Here is a 13,504-nt window from a genome sequence, read left to right on the forward strand (position 1 = left end):
TTTTCCCTAAGCTAAGTTTGAAAAGATAGCATTTCCCCCCCTAGGGTTTATTTCCAAACCCTTTCACTTTCTCCGGTGCCATCGCCGGCCGTCTTCCCCTCCCAACGATTTCTCTTCCATCGATGGCCCCTCTCAACTCCAACCCAACCCATCCGACGCAGAGAGACGTCGTATGGGAAGAGAAATCGTCTTCCTAGACGACGAAGACGAGATCGATCGATCTCGTCTTCGTCGTCTGGGAAGACAATCGTCTTCCCAGATGAAGACGACTCGTCTTCGTCTTCCCAAACGATGACGACTGGGAAGACGAAGAATTTTGTCTTCCCCGATGAAGTTCTTCATCTTCCACTGTTTCTCCGACATCGATCGAGTGTCCAAGTGGAAGGAAAGAGATCGTCGGAAGGAGATGATGCTTCGGGAGGGAGAGGCTGTCGGCAATAGAGCCGGAGATTTCAAAACGAAACCCTATGGTGAAACTACGATTTTTTAAAACTTAGGCTGGGGGAAAATTTTAGTTTTTAAAGTTTAAAGAGGAAAAAGTTGGTTCTATTTTAGTTTATTTTTAATATTATAGAGAAAATAACGATTTTACCCTTACCACCATTAGGGTTTTGTTAAATTTAACCGGTCATGGGTGGGTGTTTAGTATTTCTATAGTTAAAGAGTAAAAACTTGACATTTCAGCATACCTTGGGTGGGAAATAGTCGTTTGGCCTTTCACTTATTTAATATGATTAATCAATTCTAATAAATGAGAGTTGACTCGACTAAGATACCTCATTAGTAACATTCATATGCTTTAAGCTTGAACTATGAACTGGACTCCCACCTATGCCTATTTCAGTTAAAACTAGGTGCACTTGCCTTAATTATTATGTCAATATATCTTCAATAGGTTAGGCCACTTTTGGAGAAGGCTTACGCTGTTCTTCAAAGATTCGGAATGATGCTCCAATTCTTCTTTGCGGGGACTTTAATTGTTAATGCATTTTCATTAAGATAATGTAACAATACACAAATTCAATTTGAAAATTACTATTTATTTGATACAGTAATAATTTATTTTTTAATTTTAACCAAATGACCTCTAAATCTTATAAATTATATATCATTGAAAAAAATATTTAAAGAACTTTCTAACTATATATAATATCAATCACAACAACCAAAGGTGAAGCTATGTAACTTTTGTCTTCATAGATTCTCTAAGTGCGATGCCCTTTTAGTATGACATTTTTGTTTTCAGAGCAGAGAGTAAAACCTTTATTTACTGTATATTCTTTGTTTTCAACGATTGAGACAGTAGGAATTCAAATCAGGCAATGTTTCCTTCAGTTAAGACTTGTAAAACGCAGGTAAAGAAAAAATAGCACCTTAATTGAACCACGACCGGTCTCCCTTCTTTATTGAAAATCCGCATATAAATTGATTTGCACGTACCTTAATTATATAATAAAATATAGAAATAATATATTATTATATAATAAAATATTTTAAATTAAAAATAAAATAATCTGCCATCACAATCACATCACAATCACCGTGTGTATATTTTCCATTACGCTAAAGAGAATGGAAAAAAACATTGGCCAAAATCTTATGATTCTGTGTCTTATTCAAAATAGTCGAAGTACCATAATTAAGTTGTTAAGCATGGAAAGTGACTCAAAAGCTACTTAGGAGTTAAAGTCTTTCTTTGACGGCATGCTGAGCTCAACAATCGAAGACTTCCAGAAAAGTAGTTTTGAAATGAAGGCGTAGAAAATTCGAATTACGTCATGCTCAATTTGTAACATCGCTCAATTACCCTCAACACCATCAAGGGAGGTAGCCGAGTCCATCAGAAAATGTAAGGATATTTCAGGGTTTTCAGGAAATGTATCTCACGTGCAGAAACCAACAGGAAAAACATATTACGTAAACATCAACTATTCCTCCCCTTTGACCGAATTTCGGTGCTCTTCGCAATTCTATATAACCATGTAAAATCCCAGTTTTATCATGTGATACCAAAGCCATGGGTGCAAACCTTACCACCTTTGAAAACCGCACCGGCGCTGAGCTTGAAGTAAGGTTCTTTAGACCACCGGCACGTCCAGACCGCTTCCGTAAGACCATTACGATCAGAGCAGGGGCACAAGCGAATATATCACACTCAGATTTATGTTGCAACGACACAGACGACCCAGAAACGCAAGAGATGATAATGACATTTGTAGATGGAGTTAGGGGCGGCACCATGTTTTTTCTTCCAAGCCAAATCATTGAATTCTCTCGAGTGATTTGTGGCATAAATGAAGATGGAAGTTTGGTCATGCAGGGGGGCCGAAAACGGTTTAGTTTCAGCATCTAGTTCATAAAAATAATTCCCTACTTTCTTTATTTTCGTTGATCATTTTCTGATGTCTTTGTATCAGGGCTTTCGGCTGCTTCGGAGGAGGGGCTTTAGAGAATCTTGCATGAAGGTACATTTATATATTGGCTTTTCAAATTACGTTTGTTAAGGGAATTCCCCTTAATTTGTTACGCATTTTTTCCTGTACAGTTCTCGCCCTGGCGCTCTCATCAGTTATTTGTGTTGGCGTTGTCTCTTGTGCTGATATCCTAAGCAAACTATGTTTTCTAAGGTGTTTCGATGAAGTATGTGTAAATCTGTTATCCTTTTAAGTGATGAATTTCCAGTTTTGTATGGTTTTCGTTTGAATTTGGTAATTTAGATTGAAGCTTTCATCATTCATCAGCTATTTGTCCTGGCGTTGTCTCTTGTGCTGATATTCTAGGCAACCTATGTTTTTGTCCTGGCGCAGTTTCTTGTGCTGACATTCTAGGCAACCAGTGTTTTATAAAAAGTTTGGATGAAGTGTGTGTAAATCTATTATCCTTTTCAATTATGACTCCTGTTAACTCTATTTCAAGAATTACATACATATATATATATATATATATAGAGTTAGATATACAAATCATAACTTATTCTATTTTAAAGATTGGGAAAATAACCTTTTTGTGGGGATTTAAAGTTTAATTTTGTTTTAGGTTTTCTTAAGAAAATTTTATTTGAATAGAATTATTTCTTTGGATTAATTTAATCACATCAACAAATAGTTTAATTTTTATATATCACTAATAAATATTTACCCCATATGTTTATATTTAAATTTTTCCTCCTTTTGGTTTTATATGGATGTCAACTAGAACTGCCATTGATGAAGGTGCAGTCTTTTGGAGAACATCAAGGTAATTATTTTCAATCGGGCATGGCTTTGATCTTTGAATTGTCAAACATCCAAGATATGAATTAATATTGTTAAGAGTAATGGTACATACATCTATATATATTCTAATTACATAAAATTAATATATAAATAATATATCATCATATAATTAAATAATATGTCATCTATAATTTAAAATTATTAAATTAAGAATTTTACTTATTTAATATAATTAATTCAATTCTCTGAAAAAAAAAAAAACTCAAACATATAAATTTTTTAATACTGTGTGAGACAAAAGAAGTAATATTTTAGGCCAAAAGAGTTATTCTCACCCAAGGTACGGTGGAATTTTAATTTTATATCCACTAACTTTTAAAAATTCAAACATCTATCTATCATCCAAAATTTATTAAACTATTTTATTAAAATCGAAGGTAAAATCGTCATTTTATCAATAATATTAAAAAATTATAATTTTATTTTATTTCTCTCTTTAGGTTTTGAAAACTAACAAGTTTATCTCTGTCTAAATATTTTAAATTTTAAAAAGTGACTATTCCTCCCACCCCCACACTTAGGTTTTTGTTTTCTCCTTTCTTTGTCATTGACATCTTCCTCTTTCCACCCTCACAATCGAGATCATTCGAAACGACCATTGTGAGAGGTGAGGAAGGGGTGGTTGGAGAGAGGAGAAAAAAAAAACCTAGGTGTGAGGATGACATTATCACTTTTTAAAATTTAAAATATTTAAACAGAGATGAATTTATTAGTTTTCAAAACTTACGAAGAAAAATAAGATAAATTTATAATTTTTTAAATATTATTAATAAAATAATAATTTATTTATAACTTTAATAAAAAAAATTTAACAGATTTTAAATAATAAATAAATTTTTAAATTTTTAAAAATTAAAACATATGAGTTAAAATTTTGCTACAGCGTAGATGAGAATAAGTTTATTGGCTAATATTTTATTCCTACTCCTATATGATGTGGCGCTGTGGCCGGCGTCCACATCATTTTATGCCCCAGCTAAAGAAGCCATCGATTTTATGCCCCCACCGAAAAGTTCCAGCGCTCCTATGTTTCATCAAATATTTCAGGGTGAAGGACTTGCTCGACAGATTTCTATTTATTAATTTTAAAATATATAAATATTTATCAATCATTCAATTCTATTAATATTATCAGTTAATTTAAAATTAAATTACTTATTAGTCCTCTGTTTTTCCGTCTTTTCAACCCTTCTAGTAACACAATCTGCGACAGTGTCAAGTTTGAATTGGCAATTGAGATTTGAGCGTACGATAATCTTACTATCAGTTGCTGACAATTCTGGGCTCCGTTTAATAATTGAGTAATACTATATGTATTCATTTTAAGTACATAAATATATACATATTTATATATGTCATCATATGATTGGTTATTATTTTATTCTTAATTTAAAATTATTCAATCACATGATAATATATATAAATATGTATATATTTATATACCCAAAATAAATACACATAATTTTATTGTTAATAATTTTATATCCAGCTTTAATGATAGAGTTAAAAACACTATATATATATATACACACACACACCCAAGGTTCGTTTTATATTCTCCTTTGATGTTTTTATATTTATACTCACTTTTAAATCTTTAGATAAATGTATTTCATTTTTTTAAATTAAATATTTATATGACAAAGTTTATAGTGATATTAAATTTATTTTCAGCTTCATTTTTAAAATGTGAAAAGATTTTCTATTAGAAATAAAGATAAAATTCTTATTTTTATCAATGATATAAAAAAATATAAATTCTATTAAGTTTTGTTTCTTAAGTTTTAAAAACTAATAATTTTGTATCTGTTTAAAGTTTTTTAACTTTGAAAAATAACATTTTTCTCTCTAAAACTTAAAGTTTATTTTCTTGCCCTCTTTGATCATCAACGATGATGCTTGAAGCTACGGACCGATCCAACACAAGAAAGAGTGTTTGAAATCGACAAAAGCTCTTTGTTAATTTTAGATTAATGAACGAGACTTCGTCAAATCAAACGAATTGACAAAGCCTCGTTGCTTCGTCCAAATCGACGCATCTTCATTATGTGTTGGGCAGGGTAAGAGATGGTGGTTAGTGTATCATTAGGTAAAAGCAATGTTGCCAAGGTAGGAAAGGGTAAAAAAAAAACCCTAGGTTTTGCAGGGGGAGAGGAAACGTTAGTTTTCAAAATTAAAAAACTTTAAATAAAGATAAAGTTGTTAGTTTTTAAAATCTTATGAGAAAAACTTAATGAAAATTATATTTTTTTAATATTATTGATAAAATAATAATTTTACCCTTATTTCTAATATAAAAGTTTAACAGAAGTTAGCTTATAAATGAAATTTTGAGTTTTTTAATCAAACTATAGAGATATATATTTATTTTAGCATTAAACTCAGGCCAAAAATAATCTTTGGCCTTTTTAAAATCACAAATTTCAGCTGGCTTTTCATTATAAAATAGTAACGGTTTGGTTAAAATTTTATATAAGATTTATTTTAATTTAAATTAATTTGATTCTAATATAATCTTCCCAATTTCTATGTAATTAGAGAAAAAAAAAACTTTGTTTTATTTACATCATCAGGTTCATTCAGTAGATATCAAGACAACTCAATCATAGTACTCTGTTTGATTGGAAACATCTATACCTATATTAGTTAAACAACATACATTTGCCTTATTATTAGGCCAAAGGACTATTTCCCACCCCAGGTATGTTTTTCCAAATTCACCACTGTTTATTTTAAAAATCTCATTTATTCATCTATTGATTATTTAAAAAAATAGTTTTAAGAGTAAAATAATCATTTTATCTATAATATTAAAAATAAATTTAAATTTAATTTTTATTTTCCCCCCAAATCTTAAAAACTAATAATTTTTTTCTAACCTAAGTTTTCAAAAACAATATTTTCACGCTAAGGTTTCCAAAGTTTTGGCTTGAATTTTTTGACAACGACCAACGATCTACAGGTGACGTCTCTTCCTCCCCAACGTTTTTTCTTTCTGATCGTGTGACGTCTTTCCTTCTTAGGCATCTTCCTCTTCTATGTGTCATCATTGAGACAAAGATGACAAAGGCAAATCGTTTTTGTTTCGATGAAGACCCGTCGTCTTCTTCGACGACGATGTTATAGGACGTCAAAAGATGTACAACTGGAAGGAAGGGCCATCAGAGAGGGAGAGTAAGTGTTTGTAGATCATTAATCGTCATCAAAAAATTAGATCTGAAGGTTTGAAAACCCAGAGGGACCATGTAGTTTTTTATTATTACATTGCATCGTTTGGATTTGGATTTGGAGAAAGAGAGATATAGACCGTGGAGTTGACAAAGAGGAAATAAACGACGTCGTTCGAGGATGAGGTGCATGTTTACTTATTTAGACTCACGCGATTGACAAAGAGCGTGATCAACGCGCTTACTTTCTCGTCACTGCGACTCGATGAGCCGTTCTTCTCGTCTCCAATTCCTCGCCACCATGTTGTATCGCTTTGCTGTACTCTCCTTTGTCATTGTCTTTTCTCTCAATTTACACGCCTACTAAAAGCGTCTCGATTGTGATACAAGTTTTTATTTTGTAGAATACGAGAGGTAGAAAAACTAGAAGCTTTGCAAATGGATCAAACACCAGAGGGAGAGGCCAGTTCGTTACCGGAGACTCGCACTTACGTTCTGTCCGTCAAGGAAGCTTCTCTAACCAGCCACTTCAGCAACCGCCGCCGTCTAATCAAAATCAACAGTTCCGCTATCCTCGTCCATCGTTTTATCAAAATCAAGCAGTGCGGTCCCACCGTCGTAAGCCATTGGATTATCGGGCATGGGAGTACGCCAAGGTACCGCCGCCTCCAAATTCTGGTAATTTTTTACATTTTCATTGTCATAAGTTTAATTTGGGAAGATTAAATTTGCATCTTTTAGTTCAAATTTTAATTACATTGTAAAAACTGTTTAGCTTACTGGAAAAGATGGTTTTTTTTTTTCTTTTTCAGTGAGTTAATGGTTTATTGGTTCATTTCAAAAGTAAAGCTGGTTGTTGGATTGACTTTGTTAGTTTGTTTTTTTGCTTGACAGAGCGGTTTTTAATTCTCTCGTATAAGTTGCTGGCCGACTACCTCGCTATTGATCACCGGGGCAAACTTTACCATCACATACCGCGTCACATGCTAGACTAGGAGTGGAGGAAGAGAAGTATAATTTTTGAACTTGGATTATGGTCGGCAGACGTTATGTGTTTTCAGGTTATCAATCTACTACTTCATGAAGACCATCCAATCTTTGCCTTATTCTCTTATGCTTTCTAACCCAGAAGTTTGGATCAACTATGATTGTTGCAGCTTTTTCATTTTTGGCAATTTCCTTTGTTCTGTTGTAAATTTACCGACTTTGAATAATTGAAGTTCTTATTGTTTCGTGATTTTTATTCTGCATGGTTTATTGTTGCATTTTGTTTATTCTTTTTAATAATGAACAGTCAGTAATTCTTTTTTTCTGGTGGTTGATAAATTTCTAGACTTAGAGTCAGAGTTGAGGATTAGAGGTTACAGTAGCATTTGGAAGGTGAGTTTTGAAATGCAACCTTTGCCTTATTTTCTTATGTTTTTCTAACCCAGAAGTTTGGATCAAATCTGTGTAAATCTATTAACCTTTCAACTAATAATGTCTATTGACTCTATTTCAAGAATTACATAGTTGGATATAGGAAAAGGGGAATTGATACTCTCATTTTCAACTAGCTTAGACATTAATCATAACAGTTAGATAACTTAATCTATTTTAAAGACTATTAAATTTATTTTTTTGTTGAGAATTATGGTGTAACTTTGTTTAGTTTTCTATAGATGCGAACTGGAAATGCCATTGATGGATGTGCAATCTTTTGGCGAACATCAAGGTTCGCTGTCTTCCTGTTTTTATAGGTCTTGTTAAATTTTGCAGTACTTGGCTTACTTCTATCATTTAATTTGCTTGATTCATGGCAATAGATCTTATTTTAAATATGTAGTCTCTTTTCTTTCAACCTCCATTCTAACTTATGATGAGATGTTGTCATTTAGTGCAGCAAAGTCATGGTTACTAGTCCTAAAGTGCCCCTGGGGAAGCTAGAATAAAGTTTAGAGTCATGCAGCCCTTTGGGTTATAGAAGTTCCTGTTTACTAGGAGCAGTTGAAATTATATTAATAACCTCTTGTAATGGCTAATTATATCAAGATATCTCTGGTATCTATCTTTTATCTCACTCTTGAAACTTGCTCATATATTCTCTTCTTTGATATCTGTAATAACATCCAGTAGCTATAAGGACTTTTTTCTACTTGGTTCTACTGTAGGTAATGTCCGAAATTTTGTCTCCATAATACTGGATTCTAGTTAGTATTTGGCTGCATATGTTTAGTTAGACTATTTTTTAATTCTTTTTCCTCTTGGTTTCTACTGGTCTCAAGATTTCAAATTATTATATTGAAGTTCAACTTTGATGTTCTTCTCATATTACTTATAAAAAAATTTTATTGGTAATGTAGTCTGAAAGTTCATTTAATGATCTGTATATTAGATTCAAATTGCTGTATGAGGAATCCATAGAGTATAATAAACTCAGACTTCAGGATAATGTTGCACAGATATGTGTGCTTGAGGTATATCAAGACTTATTACCTTGAAAACCTACTAGGATTCACCTACTGTAAATATTTATTTCTAGATGATTTATTTCTTGAATTTTATTGATTGATATGATTACTTCCTATGAAGTTCTTTTTTTGTTTTGTTGAACAGATGTTGGGTCAAAATTTCAATGAAAATGGACTGCCTCTCTCAACAAGGTAACTCAAGAAATTAGTAAAACGCTTGTTTGTATATATCAGGCTAAATATTTTCATAAATTTGGTATGGAATTATCTCGAACATCTTTTTGCTGTTTTTCACAATAGTCGACGTGAGCATTGCTGGTAGAAGTATATGATCAATAAACATGTATATCTAATATCCGTGATTATGTAAAAGTTGTCTCTTCTTAATTGATTTCATATCCATAATATTAAACACCATTGATATAAATCTTACTGGGTATAATTGCAATTTGATGATCAAATGAAATGTTAAGATTTGTGGTTTTGATCTATTCAAAGTAAATTCTAATCATTTGAATTAAAGGTTTAACTAATGCTTAATACTATCGGTAAAGGACTTCACACTAATGTTTCTAGGCGTATTTGCTTCTTCACCTTAGTCCACTATTTCGTTCTGGAATTAATTTTAAATTATTACTTCTTCAAAATACTTTGCTTCGTATACATCATAAGGTTGATTTAGTAGATATCAAGACTACTCAATCATGGTTATCTGTTTGATTGTAAACATTAATGATGAAAACATATAGGGGTTAGTCACATCAAAACTGCTGTCCAAATGTTGTGGGGATACCATTTCATTAGCTTGTACTCTGAATTTCCAGTTCAGCTGGTTCTAGTAAGGTTGTCATCTGTAACATTCATGTGCTTTACAATCGCAAAAGAGGGGAAATATAGCTTGGCCAGGTATGAACTGGACTCACATCCACACCTATATCAGTTAAACTAGGTGAATTTGCCTTAATTATTATGTCATTATATCTTCAATAGGTTAGGACACTTTGGATAATGCTTATGCTATTTCAAAGATTTGGAATGATGCTCTAGTTCTTCTTTGTGGGGATTTTAATTGTACACCAAAGGTGAATCACTTCTTTCACAAGTAAAGCGTCAGTTAGCATTATTTAATGGGAAATTTCTTTTTTTGTATTTGTTGTTTATGGACAGTATTGGTAACTTTCGTCTTTTTATATGCTTTGAGTTTGATGCCCTAACTATAACATTTTTGTTTTGGTGAGAGTCCATTATACAACTTTTATTTCAGAGCTGAAGGTAAAACATTTTCTTTGCTGTATATTCTTTATGTTCAGTGATTGAGACAATAGGAATTCAAATTATGCGCTGTTTGCTTCAGTTAGATTTGTCTGGAGTCGATAGAGATAAGGTGTCAGGGCAAGCTTCTGCTCAAATTCGTTCATGGAAGCCATATAATCCGAATCCCGGGTGGGGTTTGTAAAAGTGAGATAAGCTTTGTGTCTGTTGTGTGTTTCAGTTGTTGAAGCTAATGAGCTTTCAATATATTTAGGGTCCAGCCTGCTGGTGGTTCAATACAAGGTCCACTGGTGGTAGGTGAGGGGGAAGTTGGTGTTAAGCTGAGTGATCCTCTCTCTGACATGCAGAAGAACAAAGAATATGGTGATGCTGAAAATGTTCCTTTTTTGAACAGCTCATCTCCATCTCAGTCCAATGATGCATTGCCAAATCTGAATAATAAGGCTTGCAGCAATATGCAATGCATGAATGAGAGTACTGTCAGTGATGTGGCAGCAAATGAAACTGAGCAGATGGTGATAGATGGTTTCAAGGAACGTTCAAGTTGTCTTCACAGTGAAGGTCAGTTTCCTTCTGATAAACATCATAGTAATGATGGAATCTGTAAATTGTCTCATTATAGAGCATCCCATCTGGAAGATAAATCTGATTTAACTGAGATGGGGACAAATGCCTCCTCACATTCAAATCATGGATCATCAAGTGAACATTCTGAGTCAAACATAATAATAGAGAGTGATGGATCTTGTGATTACTCTTGACTTTCCCGTGTGTAATGATCATAGTAGAATCTTTGAATTTAGTCCTGAGGTCACAGGTGCTTCCAACTCAGAGATTCCACATCTGTCAAGTATTGGTGTAAAACAGGTTATCTGTTCTGCAAAATATAAAAATGACATCTCTGGTGCTCCTACTATTGACTCTCTAGCATCCATTGAACTGGAGAATCTGTTGGTGAGAAACTTAGATGAAGCAGCTAATAATCTGGAGAATCTATCTATAAACACCCCAGATGAAGCTGCTAAAAATATGGAGAATCTATCTGAGAAATCTAGGTGAAGCTGAAGTAGGTGGAATTTTTGATGAAGATGACAATACATTTTTATCTGAATTACACAAGAATGAAGATTTCTTTCCTTCTAGTTCTGATCAGTTTGTAGGATCTACCTTGGGTGCTTCTTCTGAGGAACTTGGTGATGAAGTTCTCCATAATATTTCTCCTCCCTTGGGTTTTGAGGCTGTCGATGCGGAGAATACAACGTATGATCCATCATTGTGGATTCCAATGGATATAGCAACTGCTACTGGCAATGAAGGCTGCACCTTTCTGGAACACCCTCTACAGCTTAAAAGCACTTATGCAGAAGTGGAGGTAGATCATTATTGAGCTTGCACTTCTATCAGATCTTGCAGTTGTTAGCTTTGACACATTCTTGATCACTTTAAAGGAAAGCAATATCCTAGTTTAATTTTTTTTTAAAACTGTTTAGGATGGTACAGGGACAAGGGATTCTAACGGAGAACCCTTGGTGACCAGTTACAATAGGTGTTTCATGGGCACTGTTGATTACATATGGTAAGTTTTTCTTTAAGGTTCTACTCGTTAGTTTGGGGTGATATTGATCTGAAATATGTTTTTCAACTTTACATTTGTTACATTGGTGTGTGAACAAATCAGCTTTAATTTGAAACTTTTTAGTTACTAGATACAACTTTACAATTGAAGTATTATTTTTGTTTTGACTTCACATACAGGCATTCTAGTGGTATCCAGACTGTTAGAGTTCTTGCTCCAATGCCAAAGCATGCTATGCGGTGGACCCTGGGATTCCCAACAGAGGTAATGCTGGGTTTTCTACTATTTAAGGGTTTATTTGAAAGGTTTAGAAATTTTGCATTGCCATTGTAAATACAGCAGTCTATTCTATATCTTATGATATTCTAAAATTGAACTACATCTCTGGCTGTCCTTTTTAGAAATGGGGTAGTGATCACATTGCCTTGGCTTCTGAAGTAGCAGTTGTGAGAGATTGACAGATCATATTCATAATGCTGCTGTTTGGTCGCAAGATAACTTATGGCACTTGTCGAGTACTAAAAAGGTTCAGAGATGCCCATCAGGTACCTTGACATTCATCTATGTAGTGTCTTCCGATGTCAGGCATCTCAAGGAAAGTCCACAGGTTTTCTTCAAACAAATAACTTAATTACTCAGTCTCTCATACCGTTTTTGTAAATGTTATGTTGCTTTTGTTATAAATTGAAATTTTGATCAACATAGAATTACATATCATTGTTGCTGAACAGCTGCTATCTTAAAGTGGGCGCAAACAAAATTGATCAATAATGGTTTTTATTACCCTGAGGCTGCTCTTTTCATCCATTATATGACTTTGAGAAGTTGGTTTGGCTTGACATAAAGATTCGATGATTAATTACTGTTATGATTTTTATCTTTTCAACAGTTTCCCAGTTCCCTTTGAACCCTAAAAGGAGCCATTTTCAGAATCTTCACAGTTAGGTGATGTTTAATATGGACCATATGACAGGTTGTCAGGGCCAGAGACAGTGAAATCCAGAAACATGTGATTCAACATGAACTATTCTTCTTCTGACTGGGTACAGTCTCAATTACAAAAAACTTTTTGTTGGTTTCATCTGGAGGTGGATCCGAGTCAGCTCCCTGTTTGGCTCAAACAAGCCTGAACTCAAACTAGGGTAGTCTTAGCTTAACTAGATTTTGAGTTGAATCAACTTGATTTCATTGAGTCATTGGAAAATTGCCGCCGGATTCATCTTCTCTAGTTGCTTCCTGGTGGTTTCTCTGGGAGCTCTTTGTCAACTCAAGCTAACCCCTGTTTGGGTTCAGTTCAGCTTGATTCACCGCTAGTTTCATTGACATTTCACCTCTTCAAGGTCTCCAACAGCTCTTCTCTTTCTCAAATTTATTTTGCTAGGCTATCTAACAACTGAAACTCATTATCTTCATCATCTCTTTCTCAGTATTTTCTCTTCTATTTTCTGTTTGGATTTTTTTGTTAGAATATCCCGTAAAAACCAATCGCTTTAATTGGTTTTAAGGATTGTATATCTTACATATACATTATTAATAAAAGAAAAATTTTGTCATACTTTACATGTTTTCAACGTCACTTTTATATATATATATATATATATATATATATATATATATATATATGTTGTAGTTGTATATTACAGTCATATTAACTACATGCATACGACATGCGAAAGGTTCCGATGAGTTTTAATAAACGTCATCAAATCGTTCCCTGCATAGACAATCTGTTTGGGCAATAGTATTGCATAGTGGGTGTTTGCT

General features: G+C 33.3%; 1 protein-coding gene across 7 annotated transcripts in view; it reads left to right on the forward strand.

Annotated features, from left to right (window-relative positions):
• Positions 1-11,353, forward strand: part of LOC123200686 — a 38,923-nt gene extending 27,570 nt beyond the window's left edge. The window contains exons 1-9 of one of the 7 annotated variants that reach the window (XM_044616017.1): positions 6,625-6,761; positions 6,847-7,120; positions 7,337-7,503; positions 7,776-7,822; positions 8,104-8,898; positions 9,038-9,084; positions 10,203-10,335; positions 10,418-10,725; positions 10,982-11,353. In XM_044616017.1, coding sequence (XP_044471952.1) covers positions 8,873-8,898; positions 9,038-9,084; positions 10,203-10,335; positions 10,418-10,725; positions 10,982-11,223 — 756 coding nt within the window. In that variant the 5' untranslated portion in view covers positions 6,625-6,761; positions 6,847-7,120; positions 7,337-7,503; positions 7,776-7,822; positions 8,104-8,872 and the 3' untranslated portion in view covers positions 11,224-11,353. Of the gene's footprint in view, positions 1-6,624; positions 6,762-6,846; positions 7,121-7,336; positions 7,504-7,775; positions 7,823-8,103; positions 8,899-9,037; positions 10,165-10,202; positions 10,351-10,417; positions 10,726-10,981 lie in introns of those variants that run through there. The other 6 variants (XM_044616013.1, XM_044616016.1, XM_044616014.1 and 3 more) reach the window with 6 other exon arrangements.
• The last annotated feature ends 2,151 nt before the right edge of the window (positions 11,354-13,504 follow it).

This window comes from Mangifera indica, chromosome 17, assembly GCF_011075055.1.
Source record: "Mangifera indica cultivar Alphonso chromosome 17, CATAS_Mindica_2.1, whole genome shotgun sequence".
Lineage (NCBI taxonomy): Eukaryota > Viridiplantae > Streptophyta > Magnoliopsida > Sapindales > Anacardiaceae > Mangifera > Mangifera indica.